A 17,996-nucleotide genomic window follows, 5' to 3' on the forward strand; every position below is an offset into this window, starting at 1 on the left:
GCATGTGCTTTTGTTCATTCCTCACTGTATTTTTTATACCTAGTACAATACCTAGCACTTGGTAAGAGTTCATGAAATGTTTTCTGAACAAATGATGTGGTATAGTAAAGAGCATGATATGTGAAGCCAAATCATTTATTAATTGTGTTACTTAATTCTGTCTGAGTTTCAGTGATATGTATTGTCTCTCTGTTGTGTGTATGTGTGCAGGTGTGTGTATTATGTAAATTCAAAACGTGCCTAGCAGTGTTTTAAATATAGTTGATGATCAATAAAGGATAATATTCATCTATCCATCCTATTAATTTGTCCTTTCAACAACTTGATAAGAGGGAGCATCTGGGAAGCCCCAGGCGTTGCCAGCCCTGCTTCCCATGCAGTGAGAAAGATTGTATCTTTCTGGGACTGGAGATGCTGAGCTGTCGAGCAGCTCTGTTCTTCCCACGGCAAATTCTTACCTCCACCTTTTCCTGCCTCCTCTAAGACCTTGCTCCATCTCTCTTTTTTCAGTAAGCTAGCCAATGGGGCTTCTATAGACAATGATGATCTCCAAAATGAACTGAGTAGCATCAACATGATTAAAAGGGGTTTGAATGGCAAGATAAGCAAATGCTAGAGAAGTACTCAGTGCACTTGGCATCTCCTGACCAAGAGTATGTTTGATAATATCTATTGATATGACTTGAGATGAGAGAACTGTTTTCCACTGTTTGTGAAATTTGACATCTCTTTGAGAAAATGAGTAGATAGTCATGGAAGTATAAAAGGGTACATTTACATTTTATTTTATTTTATTTTTGGAAAGGGAGAAAAAGGTGAATTTCTCAGGTTACAGCTGTTATTAATTGAGCTCCTACTGCGGGCCGAACACTGTGCTCAGGACTTTGTATGCGTTATCTTATTTACTCCTCACAAGGATCCTGTAAAATAGCATTTCACTACCATTTAGCACTAAGGAAACTGAGACTTGGGAATGTTGTCCAAGATTTCATAGCAAGTAAGCAATGGAACCAGTATATAGACACAGGGTTGACACTAGAATCATATCACTGCTCTGGGCAGTGTCCTTCTTGGGCAGGATTCTAGAACATTTAAGAGTCCTTTAGGAAAGATCAGGATCCTTATAAGTCAGCATAGATTCCTGAGAAGAAATCATATCAGAATAATATAATTTCCTTTTTTGACAGCATTACTAAACTTCAAGGTCAGATAAAATGCAGAGTTTGAATATTGTATCTTAGGATATTAGAAAAGTATTTAACAAGGTCTTTCATGATATCCTTGTAGACATTATGTAGTGTGACCTAGCTGGTGGTCCTGTTATGAGAGTGTGCTTATATCAGTGAGAGTTTACTGGAAGAAACAGAAACTACTCTAGGTATTCCACACACAAAGAAATTTAAGTCAGAGATTATATTCATGTGTTCTCATATTGCTTTAAAGAACTGCGTGAGACTGGGTAATATATAAAGAAAAGGGGTATAATTTGCTCTTGGTTCTGCAGGCTGTACAGGAAGTATGGCTGGGGAGGCCTCAGGAAACCAATCATGGTGGAAGGGGAAGCTGGCACGTCCTACGTGGCTGAACAGGAGAAAGAGCAAAGGGAGTGGTGCTATACCCTTTTAAACAACCAGATCTTGTGAGAACTCAACCACGAGACAGCACTAGGGAGATGGTGCTAAACCATTAGAAAACACCCTCGGCCGGGCGCGGTGGCTCAAGCCTGTAATCCCAGCACTTTGGGAGGCCGAGACGGGTAGATCACCAGGTCAGGAGATCGAGACCATTCTGGCTAACACGGTGAAACCCCGTCTCTACTAAAAAATACAAAAAACTAGCCGGGCGAGGTGGCGGGCGCCTGTAGTCCCAGCTACTCGGGAGGCTGAGGCAGGAGAATGACGTGAACCCGGGAGGCGGAGCTTGCAGTGAGCTGCGATCTGGCCACTGCAGTCCAGCCTGGGCGACAGAGCCAGACTCCGTCTCAAAAAAAAAAAAAAAAAGAAAAAAAAAAAGAAAACACCCCCATGATCCAGTCATCTCCCACCAGGCCCCCCTCCAGCATTGGGAATTAAAATTCAGCGTGAGAATTAGGTGGGGACATAGAGCCAAGCCGTATTAGAGATGTAGATGTTAAGAAAATCAATGGAAAGGCTAGAGGAGAAGACTGTGTAGCATAGGCTTCAGGAGTGACTCCCACAACACCACAAAAGTGAGCATATAAGGAACAACTACTACTGCCACAATGAGGAATCGCAATCCAGAGGCTGCCACTGGCACTGTTGAGTTCAGTAATACAGACTGAAATCAACCGTCATTGCTATTTAGGGATTAGAAAGCTACTAAATATTACTGCAACCACTCCTCAGTACCTGTGAAACTGGTGACTAGATGCTAGAATGCTGCTGTAAATAATCAAGTCTCCATGACAGGGCTTGCAAGAAGGAAATAACTAAACTAGCAGACACATAGCTTCTGTTTGTTTTTTCCGCCCCCCCAGTTGTGAAAGAGTGCACTTACCCAGAACTCTAGTTGCAAGGAATTCTGAGAAATGTGGTGCTCAGCTCTCTAGCCTCTATGATACAAAGGCTCACCAGAGGCACATGGCAGTGGTTGCTAAATTTCAGTCGACTACAGTGTTAAATAATAAATTGTTTACCAGAAGATTTCTCATTTTGTGATATAGAACCTCGGTCTCAAGCCCTGGCTAGCTCAAAATTTTTCATAGAAACTTGGATGAAGCTATAAGGTGAAGGTCCATCAGAATTGCAAATAACATGAAGTGGAACAATAAAAATATGTTATAGGGTAGAATGAGGATCCTAAAAGATCACCACAGGCTGGACCAGTGGGCTTGATTTACAAGATAAACCCTGCTCTTGGGTCCAAGTAACTAGCCTCACAAGTATGTATTGTAACAGTCAGTCTTCAGAGATGCTGGTCTGAAGACTGGAGCAGGGCTTGGGCATCTCTGCTTTTAAAATATATTTTTTAAAATTTAAAAACTCTACAAGAGCTTCTGAGGTGCAGCTAGGACAGATAACCACTTTTTAGAACAAGGAAATAAACAGCTTCCCTCTGCTCTCAGGAGCCAGAACTCACCTGGAATATTGTGTTTAGAACTTACGGGAGTATTTAAGAAGGCTGGAGATACGCTGGAGCATGTTGAACAGAGAGGCAGCTGGATGGTGATATAGGTGGAGACCACGTTGTGTTAAGAATGGGTGGAGAGGCCAGGCGTGGTGGCTCATGCCTGTAATCCCAGCACTTTGGGAGGCTGAGGCAGACGGATCACCTGAGGTTGGGAGTTCGAGACCACCCTGACCAACATGGAGAAACCCCGTCTGTACTAAAAATACAAAATTAGCTGGATGTGGTGGTCTGTAATCGCAGCTGCTCTGGAGGCAGCTGCTCTGGAGGAGAATTGCTTGAACCTAGGAGGTGGAGGTTGCAGTGAGCTGGAGATTGCACCATTGCACTCCAGCCTGGGCAACAAGAGCAAAACTCCCATCTCAAAAAAAAAAGAATGGGTAAAGAGGCCGGGCGCCGTGGCTCACGCCTGTAATCCCAGCACTTTCGGAAGCCAAGGCAGGTAAGGTCAGGAGTTCGAGACCAGCCTGGCCAACATGGTGAAACCCCATCTCTACTAAAAATACAAAAATTAGCCGGGCGTGGTGGCATGTACCTGTAATCCCAGCTACCCAGGAGGCTGAGGCAGGAGAATCACTGGAACCCAGGAGGCAGAGGCTGCAGTGAGCCGAGATCGTGCCACTGCACTCCAGCCTGGGTGACAGAGCAAGACTCTGTCTCAGAAAAACAAAAAAAGAATGGGTGGAGAAATAACTGGTTATGTTTAGGTTGTATATTATTTACTTATATTAACCTTTCATAAATGTTTATCATTTCTTAAATACTGGGTTAAATAATATTTACTAAATATACATTTAAAAAATGTCTTACCTGTATATGCCTATAGTATTTATTGATTTTGAGAATTTCAGAGTTTATTTTGGACAGCACATATATGCAGTTTTACTTAAATAGTAGGAGAAAGCAAATGAAGTTCTGCTTTAGCTTTTTAGGAGTTACTCTGGACACAGATACTAGATATTCAGCGGCAGTTTAGGAGAGATACCAAGAAGGGAAGGCTGACTCTGCTTCCTGGTTCATCCATTGTTCCTAGATAAAATTGTGAAGTGTGAGGCAATTTGTTTTGTTCTGAACATCTACTTCCATGCCGTATTCTTTGCTTAGTAATATCTTTCTCTCAGTTCTCATATCCTTTCCTTCCTTCCTTTTTCCCTCCAAAATCTGTTTTGGAAAAAGACCAGATACACAGGAATAAAATGCCTAATAATGTTTAATGTTCGTGAAATACATTTTCACCCAGAATCATACAGCCTTGAGCCAAAGGAGTAAATCACTAAGGATGGAATTTTAGATGCCAAGAAATAATTGGCAAGGGTAGGAGAATGTGTAGGGGAATTACTTTCCCACTTATCATGCTTTTATGAAACACTGTTGCATTCCTCTTTAACTTAGGAGGTTACTGTTGCCCGGGATATGATAATAAAGGTGACAACAATAAACTACAGGTCCCTCTTGCAGCTGGGTGCAAATACTCATCGTATTTTGGGCAACTAGAAATCGTTCATTTTCCTTTCCAAAAGTACAAGGAAGCCAGGTAAGGTGTGGCTGCAGTGGTTTGGAGTTCCCTGTGGGCACTGAGTATAGTCTACTCTTCTGTGTGCTCTTGGTCCGTGGGATGTTTAACAAAGTATAACCCAGCTCAGACCTGCTGGTGTATGTATTTTGGTTGTAGGATCCCTCTTTTATTAGCACAAAACACACACAAGGATGTAAATATTAGTCTTCCCTGTACAAATGAAAATCTCTTTCCTGTATAGGCCTTTGAAGAAAGCATTTTCATAGATACACACAGTGACCATTACAATATTCATTACTTGCACAGGAAATCCTTTTACTTAACTAAAATCTTGGGCTTCAATTTTTGTTTCCTTCTATTCTGCCTTCATTGGAGATTGAAAACAGCTGGTCACTATTTTCTGTGCAAAGAACCCTTCATAAATACTTGGATACTTATTAAGTTCTTCCTCAGACTTGACTTTTCTTAGCTAAATAATTTCAGTCTCTTTAACCTTTGTGCAGGTATTATTTTCTAAGCTTTTTAATCTCTTATGAATAGTCCGTGGACCTTCTCCATGTTATGTTTATCCTTCTTGGTTTTAAAATACAGTATGGTGAAGTTCAGAAAAAAACTGATGTCAGTAGCTTCTGTGTTAACATCCTGGTTTTTATATGTATTCACTATACTCTTGGCAACAAATTAAAGGACACATTTCCAAGGTCATTAATGAGGTGGAACCACCCACGTCTTAAAATATTTTTAGAAGAACAAATTAGGTAATCTTTATAAATCTCTTTGATGTTGACACATACTTTGCTGAAGTCATGATTGTTATTTTATTCTCTAAACTTGAATATCTTTGTCATAATCATGGTAAGAAGTTAAAAATTAAATTATTTTGTTAAAGTATTTTTAAATATTACTTTATATATTTACATTTTTATGAGGACTTTTGTTTAGAAGATGTGCAAATTAAGAAACTTAATGAATAATTATGGGTGGACTGACATGTTTTCTATGGTATTATATTCCTCACAATTTGGTTTACTTGTTAATGTTTTGGGGATGCATGAAGGAGATGAAAAGCAACCTTTTTCTTTAAAATTTCTTATCCACAAAGAGAATGAATGATAGTTACTTTATTCTTTATTGCTAATAGGCTTTTAGTTCCATAAGCAACTAGTTGAAGGAATTGGGGCCAAAATTGAGGAACTAGGTAATTCTGAACATTAAAATTATTGTTAAAATAAAATGTTTTTGTAAGCTGGGGATCAGAATTCAGCTGCAGCTGAAGAAATTGATGTCAATTTTATGTGATTATTCTTTCTGTGCTTAAAAAAACTATTTGCCGTAGCAACCACATCACATATGACAGTGGTTACTATCTTGAGATTTCCTGCTTTATTTTCTCATTGAAGAGCCTAGTATTTTTTTTTAAATAAATCATAAGTCAGAAACATCATCCTCTCTGTCCCACTTCTGTGAACATGTATCTCCCTGGAGACTCAGCTCCACATTGTGGCATGTGTTTCATATTGTGTCGTTAAACATTACTGGGCAATTGCAGCTGCCCCCTCCCATTAACTTTTAAAACAAACCTAACCAGTTTTCCTCTTTAAAATTTTTTTAAAATTGTTTTTTAATATTTTATGTGTATGACAAAGAGATACTCTAAATGTTAATGCTAGGTTTTAAATTAAGCAATGGAAAATATTTAGAAGTGTAAGCACATACGTTTGAATAAAAAATTAAGTGTAAACATATCTTGGTTAATAGTATCTTGTTATCAAATCATCCAGAAAGAAAAATCTAACAGAATAGATTCCTCCTTTTATTTAAGTTGCTTTTTAAACTTTTGTTAACTCTCTTTAAGAATGTTTATTTTTATCTTAGGAATGGGTTATTTTTGAAATTTTTGAGTATGGAAGCCAAAAGGCACTTTGCCATAGGTTTTTTAGGTCAACCCGTAAAAAAACCTTTAAAACTATAATGTATCTGAAACTTACTGATATTTAAACTACTCTGTATAATAGTGGACTTCAAGTTTGAAATTGGAATGTTTCTGCAGTAAAACTGAAGATTGCTGCTTCTGCTTCTCCCTGCATCCTCCATTTGGGAATAGAAATGCATCAGTTAAGGACTGAATTTGACTGTATGTACCAATAAACCCAAATAACAGTGGTTTAAACAAAATAAGATTAATTTCTTTTCTCATTTAATGAGAAATCCAGAAGCAGAGTATCCAGCACTGGCAGAGTGAGTTCATGATGTCATTAGAAATCCTTTCTGTGACACCATCTTTAGGATATTATGCTTGTTCTTCTGCCTGCAAAATAAATGCAGGATCTCTATCCATCAAGTCTGCATTCCAGGCAGTAGAAAAGAGCAAAAAACAGAAAGGATTGTGCCTGTATCAAGAAAACAGAGCTTTCCTAGACACCCTTACTTGATTTTTTTTTTTTTTTTTTTTTTGAGAGAAGGGTCTTACTTTGTCATCTGGAGTGGAAATGGTGGTGTGATCATAGCCCATAGCTTATTGCAGCTTCAAACTCCTGACCTCAAGCAATCCTCCTGCCTCAGCCTTCCAAAATGTTGGGATTAGAGGTATGAGCCACCGTACTTGGCCTAAACCCTTATTTTTATGTGTCATTAGCCAGAATTGTATTACATGGCCACTTTTTCCAACAAGATAGATACTTTCTCACCCCTAGTCAGGAAGCTAGGAATTATAGATATTAGGGAGGCAAATTTTTCACTTCAAGACACTACAACGTTAATGGTGGCTCATGTGACTTCAGTTAGAAGCTCCTGATTGGGATGTTGTCAGGAGCACGCACAAGACTGTTGGGATTAGAAGAATAGATTCCTGGAATGAAATTTCCTAGTAATTTCCTTTCTTTATTTAATCAGCACCAAGGAGTAGTCTGCTTCTCCCCTTTCTGTTGCTACCACTTCTCTCTAATGAACTGTTTCTTCTCTGACTCATTGCAGAAAAGAACACTGTCTTTCCTTCAGCCTTTTTCTTACTCTCCTCATCTTTATAGGAAATGCCTGGTCATCCCATCTTTCTGTTTTGAAGGTTTTTATAGAAGATTAAAATTCCCCCACTTTATTCTTCGTAGTGAAAAAAGCAACTTCTGAGATTTTATTTTTCTCCTTCTCCTTCCCAGTTTATGCTGCTACTCTGTAGATCATATTAGAATAGGTACTCTATAAATGTTAGTTTCTGGTAGGAAAATATTAGTTTTAAATTTACTCCAATAATGGTTTGGGTGAATTTTCTCAGATACAGAGGTCTGAAGTAAGAGTCAGTGGTATATCAAGAGAACCCTGTTTATTACAGTACTGGGGAGTTTGTAAAGATTCTGGGATGAAGAGTTCCTTATCTCCTAGTTGAGGAGAAAACAAAGAAGACCATAATGAGAGCCTCAGCAATGAAGCCAGTGCTGGATTAAAAAAAAAAAAAAAAAAATTAATGAAAGCAATGTGGTTCTGGCTTGGTGTGGAGAGAGGAAGATGATCTGGGGAGGAACATAGGTCACAGAGTGCTGTTGTCTTCACTGAATTAGTAGTGCCACAATGCATGCTTTTTGTAGTTTCTATTGTTTTGTTTCATTTTTACCAAAGTACCTACAAATACTAAATTTACTTTTTATAGAATGCTATCTAGAAATACGCTTCAGTGAAACCTTTCCATTCATTATCAAATACAGTTGATAATGGTGGTTTAGGAGTTTCTTACTTTTCCAGCAATTTGTTTCTAAAGAAACCGTTTTTCCTCTCCTCCCTGATTCTGACTTTCCTTGACAAACTTGATAACCCTTATTATATAATACTGAATGTTAAAGTTTTCAGATGTATTTATGTGTGTGACACATTTTAAGACTTCTTGATGAAAACAGAACTTACAACTAAATATATAATTCTATTACAGAATCAATCTTCCTTTTAAAAAGAAAAAGAAACAAAAAGAATATTGAGCAAAGAATTTCTTTAAGGGATTATCCGCCTTCTCCCAGCTTTACGGTTTGATTTACTACTTTGATTAGTTTATAAAAAATATGCATAAGTTGAGCTACACTTGCAATTTTTTTAAATTTACAAAATGGGGCAGAAGTGGAGAATAACAGGTTAAATTCCTAGACTCGATTTTCATTTAAGAGGTTACCATGGGAACCAAATTTCAATTCTGAATATAGAGAAATATGTCTTGTAATGATGAAGCCTAGAGACAAATCAAAGGTACTAAAAATCTGCTGAAAATGTTAATGGAATGTATGTGTCCTATCTAAACATCAGTAATGTAACCCATCAGATTAACCAATTTCTATTTTTATTGTCGATTTCAGGGAACAAAGTTGAAGATGAACACCATAAACACCATGTCTTTATTTTTAGCATATTTATTGATCGTTGAAATATTACACCTTCTCTTCTATATATTTTGTTCATTTTTAACATTCCTGTAAAATCTGTTATGACAAGAAATCTAAAGGCAGCCTTTGCCATTATCTTGCTGAACTGTCCCTAAGGAGTTTCATTTTCATGAACTTTGAATGTGAGATATGAGAGTGTTCTAAGTTCTAAAGGTTTACCACAAATATTGGTGTTTTATAGTATCTTAAATTTGATAGACTATCTCTGTATCTTTACAGTGGGTACCATTTGGGTCCCAGATGTCTTGTCACATTTATTTTCTAGCCATCTAAAACTGTAACTAGAGGACTGGTCCTTAGATAAACAGTTGTGTTGAGAGTCTTTTTCTATTTTTCCACTAATACATGCATATTCTGAAAATCAGGTTCTTTCTGACTGTACTGGGATAGATCATTCTATTATTACTTGCACCAACCTAATAATAATTGTGGTAGTCACAATACTTTCTCAAATACGTTATCAGCAGTGCACCAATGCTAGTAATGAAATACATATAGCTTCTACTAATTCAAAAGTAACGTTGAAAAACCATGTAACATGGCTCCTGCTGTTGTTGTTCATAGATATTGAATATCTAGGTAGACAGTCAAAAACACATATTGATAGAGATAGCTGTGAAATTATTTAGGTAAAGGATTTGGAATTCTGCATTAGGGAACTTATGACTTAATGAAAAGTAAAGATGGAAACACATTTAAAAGACATAACTCAGCCAGGTGTGGTGGCCCACACCTGTGATCCCAGCACTTTGGGAGGCCAAAATGGGAGGATTGCTTGAGTCCAGGAGTTTGAAACCAGCCTAGGCAGCATAGTAAGATCTCATCTCTACAAAAAGTAAACAAAAATTAACCAAGTGTGGTGGTGCATGCCTGTAGTCCTAGCTACTCAGGAGGCTGAGGAGGATCGCTTGAGCCTGGGAGGTCAAGCCCTCAGTGGGCGGAGATCATGCCACTGCACTCCAGCCTGGGAGACAGAAGGAGAGACCCTGTCAGTCAGTCAAATCAGTCGGTCCACCCCCCCATCCATCCATACAACATATTCATAGGGTAAAAATAAAAATTACTTTTACCAATAATTATATTATTCACATGTTTACATTGTATCGTAATCATTCATTTAATCAGAGATTAGGCTCAACCATCAAAACACCCCCTAGAAAGTAAAGAAGACCTCTGGATAGATAATTAAAAAATAAGATTACTTGCAAATAAAGATCTGCACATAGAGAAAAACTTAGTCATTTAAAAAAGAGTAAATAACACAAAACCACGTAATTAGCAGGATTTCTGAGATACATTTCTATACTCATGTTCATAGGAGCATTATTCAACAAAAGTGGAAAAACTAAAGTATTCATTGACAGACAAATGGATAAGCAAAATGTAGTATATGCATAGAATTGAATGTTATTTATCCTTGAAAAGGTAGGAAATGTTGACACATGCCACAACATGAATGAACCTTGAGGTCATTATGTTAAGTGAAATAAGCCAATCAAAAAAAAAAAAAAAAAAGGAAAAAAAAAAAACCACTTTAATGGATTTCACTTATATGAAGTATCCAGAGTAGTAAGACTCATAAAAACAGAAAGTAAAATGGTGGTTGCTAGAGGTAGGGGAAAATGGCGAGTTGTTTATTGGGTACAAGAGTCTCCATTTTGCAAGGTGAAAGTTCTGGAGATTGGTCACACAATACCTCATGCTACTGAACTGCACATTTTTAAATGGTTAAGATGGTAATTAAAAAATTTTTTTATTGTGGTAAAATACATATAACCTAAAATTCACCATCTTAACCATTTTTAACCATAAGCATACCTCATTATTGCGATTTGCTTTTTTGTGCTTCACAGACACTGTTTTTTATAGATTGAAGGTTTGTGGCAACCTTGTGTCGAGCAAGTCTGTTGGTGCTGTTTTTCCAACGTTATGTGCTCACTTTGTGTTTCTGTGTCATAGTTTGGTACTTTTCACAATATTTCAAACCTTTTTATCATTATTATATCTGTTACAGTAATCTGTGATCAGTGGTCTTTGGTGTTACTATTGTAATTGTTTTGGGACACAACAAACTGCCCCTATATAAGATGGCAAATTTAATTGATAATTGTAGTATGTGTTCTGACTGCCCCACCAGCAGGCCATTACCCTGTCTCTCTCCCTCTCCTCAGACCCCCCTGTTCTCTGAGACACCACAGTATTGAAATTAGGCCCATTGATAACCCTACAATGGCCTCTATGTGCTAAAGTGAAAGGAAGAGTCACACATCTCTCACTTTAAATCAAAAGCTAGAAACGATTAAACTTAGTGAGGAAGGCATATTGAAAGCTGAGACTAGGTGAAAGCTAGGCCTCTTGCACCAAACAGCCAAGTTGTGAATATAAAGAAAAAGTTATTAAAGGAAATTAAAAGTTCTGCTCTAGTGAACACATGAATGATAAGAAAGTGAAACAGCCTTTCCCTTTCTGATATGGAAAAAGTTTGAGTGGTGTGGATAGAAGATTAAACCAGTCACAACATTTCCTTAAGCCAAAGACTAATCCAGATCAAGGCTCTAATCTGTTCAATTCTGTAAAGGCTGAAATTCTGTAAAGGCTGAAAGTTTTCAAACTGCAGAAGAAAAGTTTGAAGCTAGCATAGGTTGGTTCATGACATTTAAGGAAAGAAGCTATCTCCGTACCATAAAAGTACAAAGTGAAACAGCAAGTACTGGTGTAGAAGCTGCAGCAAGTTATCCAGAAGATGTAGCCAAGATAATTGATTAAGGTGGCTACACTAAACAACATAATTTCAATATAGAAGAAAAAGTCTTCTATTGGAAGATGTCATCTAAGACTTTCCTAGCTACAGAGGAGAAGTCAATGCCTGGCTTCCGAGCTTCAAAGGACAGGCTGGTGGTGGAGATTAAGTTAAAACCAATGTTCATTTACCATTTTGAAAATCCTAGGGCCCTTAAAAATTATGCTAATTCTGTTGTGCCTGTGTTCTGTAAATGGAATAATGAAGCCTGGATGGCAGCACATTTGTTTACACCATGGTTTGCTGAATATTTTAAGCCTACTGTTGAGACCTACTGCTGAGAAAAAAATACTATCTTTGGACTGTTACTGCTCAGTGAGAATGCACCTGGTCACCCAAGGGCTCTGATGGAAGTATGCAAGGAAATTAGTGTTGTTTTCATTCCTGCTAACACAACATCCATTTTGTAGCCCATAGATCCAGGAGTATTTTAGACTTTCAAGTCTTATTATTAAGAAATACGTTTTATAAGGCAATATCTGCCATAAATAGTGATTGCTCTGATGGATCTGGGCCAAGTAAGTTGAAAACCTTCTGGAAAGGATTCACCATTCTTCATGTTATTAAGAACATTTGTGATTCATAGGAAGAGGTAAAAAGATCAGCATTAACAGGAGTTTGGAAGAAGTCCATTCCAACCGTCATGGATGATTTTAAGGGGTTAAAGACTTCAGTGGAGGAAGTAACTGCAAGTGTGATGGAAATAGTGAAAGAACTAGACTTGGAAGTACAACCTGAAGATGTGACTGAATCGCTGCAATCTCATTATTAAACTTGAACCGATGAAGAGTTGCTTCTTGTGGATGAGCAAAGAAAGTGGTTTCTTGAGATAGAATCTACTCCTTGTGAAGATGCTGTGAACATTGTTGAAATGACAATAAAGGACTTAGAATTTTCTATAAACTTAGTTGATAAAGCAGTGGTAGAGTTTGAAAGGATTGACTACAATTTTGAAAGGCGCTCTGCTGTGGGTAAAATGTTATGAAACAGCATCTCATGCTACAGAGAACTCTTTTGTGAAAGGAAGAATTAACTGATACAGCAAACTTCACTGTGGTATTATTTAAGAAACGTTACAGCCACCCCAAACTGGACTTCTAAGCAGCACAGGTGCCTCTGCACTCTCTCGTTATTCTCCAGGGTTCTCCCACTGACACTCCAGTCAAATCTTAGCTGTTTATCTGGTGCCTTGGTCTTTTTTTGTTGAGAGTGGACTAGCACCAGGCCTCTCTTGTCAGCCATCTATCTGATGTCACTCCTAAACATAACTTTTAGAAAACCAAATACTGCATGTTCTCACAAGTGGAAGCTAAATGTTGAGAACACATGGACACATCTGGGGAACAACATACACTGGGGCTTTTCAGAGAGTGGAGGCTGGGAGGAGGGAGAGGATCAGAAAAAACAACAAATGAGTACTAGGCTTGACACCTGGATGATGAAATAATCTGTACAACAAACCCCCATGACACAAGTTTACCTGTGTAACAAACCTGCACATATACCCCTGACCTTAAAAGTTAAAAAAAATTTTCTTTAAGAAAATTGACGTTGTAAAAGCAAGCAATCAAACAAACATAACTTTTATGTGCACTGGGAAACCAAAAAATTTATGTGACTTACATTATTGCGATATTCTCATTGCAGTGGTCTGGAACCAAACCTGCAATAACTGCAAAATATGCCTGCATCTAGTTCAGTGGTATTAATCTTAAGCACTTCCATAAAGTTGTGCAGCCATCACCACCATCAATTTCCATAACTCTTTTCATCCTGTAAAACTCAACTTCTGTACCCATTAAACACTAACTCCCCATTTCCCTCTCCTCTTATTCCCTAGTAACCACCATTCTGTTTTCTGTCTCTATGATGTTGACTACTCTAAGTACCTGACATAAGTGGAATCATACAGTATTTTGTTCTTATGTTACTAGCTTACTTCACATAGCATAATGTCCTCAAGGTTCATCCATGTTGTAGCATGTGTCAGAATTTCCTTCCTCGCAATTTGCTTATCCATTCCTCTGCAAATGGGCACTTGGCTTGCTTCCATGTGTTAGCTATTATGAATAATGCTGCAATAGACATGGGGATACAGATATCTCTTCAAGACCTGGCTTTCAATTCCAGATATATACCCAGAAGTAAGATGGTAAATTTTATCTTAAAAAAATTTTTTTAAACACATAAGGTGAAGTCAATAAAACCTTCGTTTTGATATGGCAAACCATTTTATTTTAAGGCAATGAGACAGAATTTTTTTAATGAATAAATATCACCATTACCACTCTCTCTTGTATCCTCACCTAAGCCGTCTCACCTAGGTTCCCAATCTGTCAAATAACGCACATAGAGATCCAAAAGTAGGGAGAAAGGAAAGAGGAGATAGGATGCTTACCTGTCAGTTCTGTCTCCCTCACCCCACCATTTTGTTTTTTGAAGTTTGTTTAAGAATTCCAGACTCTCTGATTTGCCACATAAACTAGGCATCAATTTAGGCTTTCCTCATATTTTTAAAGACTAAAAATAAGTCTTAGCATGCATTCTTTTGACTAAAATGACCGTAAAACTCATCCCAACTAACAGTGTTACTTAGTTGTCATAGTAGTAACTGTAGTTTTAAACTGTGCCAGGACTATTACAAATGCAATCTAGGTTGATCAGATGACAGTTATGAATATTATGTCTCTTTTTAGAGGAACAGTGAGACTAGAATGTCTCCATAGGCAAGTAAACAAGTTGGTGATGAATCTGAAACATATAACCTATGAAAAGAACTGGAGATGTTTTATATTAAAAATAGACAGCCAAGACAGGAGCCATTACCTCTGTCTTCAGATATTTGAGGGACAATTATATGAAAGAGGAATTTATTTGGAACATGAGTGTAAATTACAGAAGGAAAGATTTCAATTTTACATTTTAAAAATACTTTTTGTAACTTACAGTTGCCCAGCAGGGCCCTTGTGGGGAGGTGCACTCCCACCAAAAATTTTTAAGAAACTAGTTTACTGCCTGACCAACATGGAGAAACCCCATCTCTACTAAAAATACAAAATTAGCCAGGCATGGTGGCACGTGCCCGTAATCCCAGCTACTTGGGAGGCTGAGGCAGGAGAATTGCTTAAACTCAGGAGGCGGAGGTTGTGGTGAGCTGAGATCATGCCATTGCACTCCAGCCTGCACAACAAGAGCGAGACTCCATCTCAGAAAGAAAAAAGAAAGTAATTTACTTTCTATTTGGAGAATTATATGGGAAATGCCTTCTTGGTGGTCTCTGGGACATTTATTTGGAGCCCTGGGGCTTTAAGGAATCCAATTTGAAAACCACCAATCGAGACCAGTATAGCCAGATTAAAAATCTAGTTATTCCAAATATTTATTTCCTATTTAGTCATTCAGTATAAAAAATGAAGAGCCATTGAAAGATGCTGAGGAGAATGACGTGGTTTGGTTCGTATTTAGAAAGGTCACCACGTTGACAATACGGAAATTAAAATCAAAACTGTGATATTGGAAGCAAGGAGACGAGTTTGGAGGTTGCTACAATGGCCTAAGCAAGAAATGATTAGAAGCTAAACTAAGACAGTTGCAATGATAAGTAGAGAAAAGGGGTTATGGTTAACTGTATTGAGAAGTAGAATTAAAAGACCTAATGATCAGTTTGCTGTGGTGGGAAGGGAGGAGTCTGAGTTAATTCTCAACTTTATTATTTTTGGGGATTGAGTAAATAAGGTTGACTTTAGTGGAGATAGACTATGTCAGGGGAGCTGTAGGTTTGAAGGGAAAGATCTTGAATTTAGTTTTAGAACTGGTAAATTAATTGACAGCTCACCTCAGATTAAGTTATCTAATAGCAAGCAAAGTTAGATATGGAACTTTGGAGCAAGGTCTGGGCTAGAGAAGTAGTGTTGGGAGACATGGATGTAAGTTTGGCAGGCGAAGCTGTGGGAGTCCAGCCAGGGGCAGAGGGAATCAGAAACACTGAGGAAGCAGTTTGATAGATATAAGAGGAAACTGAGTAAGTCCTTATAATTTCTTTTTTAATTTTTTAAAAGTATATATATATATATAATTTTTTTTTTAATTTGAACAGGGTCTTGCTCTGTTGCCCAGGCTGAAGTGCAGTGGCACAATCATGACTCACTGCAGCCTTGACCTCCCAGGCTCAAGTGACCCTCCCAACCTCTGCCGCCGAAGTGGCTGGGACTACAGATAGGTGCCACCATACCTGGCTAATTTTTTGTATTTTTCATAGAGACAGAGTCTCGCTATGTTGTTCAGGCTGGTCTTGAGCTCCTGGGCTCAAGCATCCCTTCCACCTTAGCCTCCCAAAGTTCTGAGGTTACGGGCAATGCGCCACCATGCCTAGCCAAGTCCTCATAATTTCTTACAGCTGAAAATGTACGATAACAATAGCAATGCAGGCTTAAATGCAAAGAAAAAAAGTCCACCAAAAACACTTGAGTTTTTAAACTTTACTTTCTTTGAGAAATTTGAAATACAACTGAAATGATTTTTAATAAAATTACGATAATGATTCTACTAGACTTCTGAAGTGTTTCTACAATCTAAACATTCCAGACCTTTGCCTAATCATCAGCTTAATTTTTATTTGGTCTGGGTATTTTTAAATTCTTATTTCACTTTGTTCTTTATGAAATTAATTTTGTTGGCCTTGAATCTGACCAGTGCAAATTTATTATATGGTTTCATAAAAAATCATACTTCAATGAAAATACTTCCTTAAATGTAAGAACTTATACCTTCCTTATGTTCTTTGTTTACCTAAGGAAATGCAACCTCACCACAAGTACAAAGACCATCTTTCATGGACTACTTTGATAAGCAAGACTTCAAGAATAAGAGTCACGAAAACTGTAATCAGAACATGCATGAACCCTTCCCATTGTCCAAAAACGTTTTTCCTGATAACTGGAAAGTTCCTCAAGATGGAGACTTTGACTTTGTAAGTACATTTTAATCCTTCCATTTATGTTTTCTCCTTCTATATTTTACCATCAAATTGAGAAGCATAGTTCATATGTATGTGAACTGTGTGTATGTATATACAATTATAGACCATATGTTAATATTCATTTTACAGCCATATACATGGGTAGAGGAATTGTGAAGCTGTAGCTTGCTTATAGAAATGTACTTGCAGAAAATGCTTTTTTATAGTTAAATAAATCATAGCTCAAATTTAGACAAATATTCAGGACTCCTTAAAACTAAAATGACAACTATTTTAAAAGATGTTTTCAATAATGCAAATATGAGATACTTCTGACAGTCAGTAAACTCAGTTGCCAAAATTAATGATGCAAAGGTATTTATGACATAGTTTGAGAATTTGCTTCAATTTTGAAAGAATATGAGTTGGTTTCTATTTGAATAAGTGTTAATTCCACTTGGTTTCTCAGAAATAATAGTCCTATTCTGTACCTAGGAGCATATAAACTTCCGTATAAAACTGCCTTATCGCCTATTTTGTTATATTTTCTCTTTATTTCTTCTACCCTGGTTCTTCTTACTTCTTTTAAAGAATGCATAAAATACAGGTAAATTATTTTAAAGTCACTGTTTCCAGAACTTGAGAGAATAAATTCTCAAAATGAGTTATTTAATGGAGTGAAAATTTTGTGGAGTAAATTTTTACTTAAGAACATTTTAAATAATAATGTTACTTTTGCATATTGTTCTAGAAGATTTTTTTTCCAAACAAAATAACTTTATAATCCTTTGTAGTTTTATTAATAAATGTATGTATACGTAAATACAATTTTAGATATATGTAAATATATACATTTTTTAAATTTAAGAATTTTTAAGTAATATTAAACCATTTTGCTTAGACAACATGACTCCAAATGCTTTGCAATTATAAATATTTTAAGTACTTTTTTCCTCAATATTGTGATTGAGTTTTTAAATAATCAGATAATAAAGTTTCAAAATCTGTCCCCAATAAATTTAGTACTAATTGCTAGCAAATATTAGCAGTATAATTCACAGGTTAGCCTGCAAACGTCATTGCAATGTCTACTTAATATTTTTTTCAATATCATAGTAAGCAATTAGAAAAATAAAATCAGTATGTCTTTAGTGCTAA

At 37.0% G+C, this 17,996-nt stretch overlaps 1 protein-coding gene across 6 annotated transcripts in view; it reads left to right on the plus strand.

Annotated features, from left to right (window-relative positions):
* The window catches only part of STK3 (serine/threonine kinase 3), a 332,138-nt gene that overhangs the window by 238,606 nt on the left and 75,536 nt on the right, over window positions 1–17,996 (plus strand). For all 6 annotated transcript variants that reach the window (XM_050801203.1, XM_050801204.1, XM_050801205.1 and 3 more), the window contains one exon: window positions 16,675–16,850. In XM_050801203.1, coding sequence (XP_050657160.1) covers window positions 16,675–16,850 — 176 coding nt within the window. The remainder of the gene's footprint in view (window positions 1–16,674; window positions 16,851–17,996) is intronic.

The sequence above is a fragment of the Macaca thibetana genome, chromosome 8 (assembly GCF_024542745.1).
Source record: "Macaca thibetana thibetana isolate TM-01 chromosome 8, ASM2454274v1, whole genome shotgun sequence".
NCBI lineage: Eukaryota > Metazoa > Chordata > Mammalia > Primates > Cercopithecidae > Macaca > Macaca thibetana.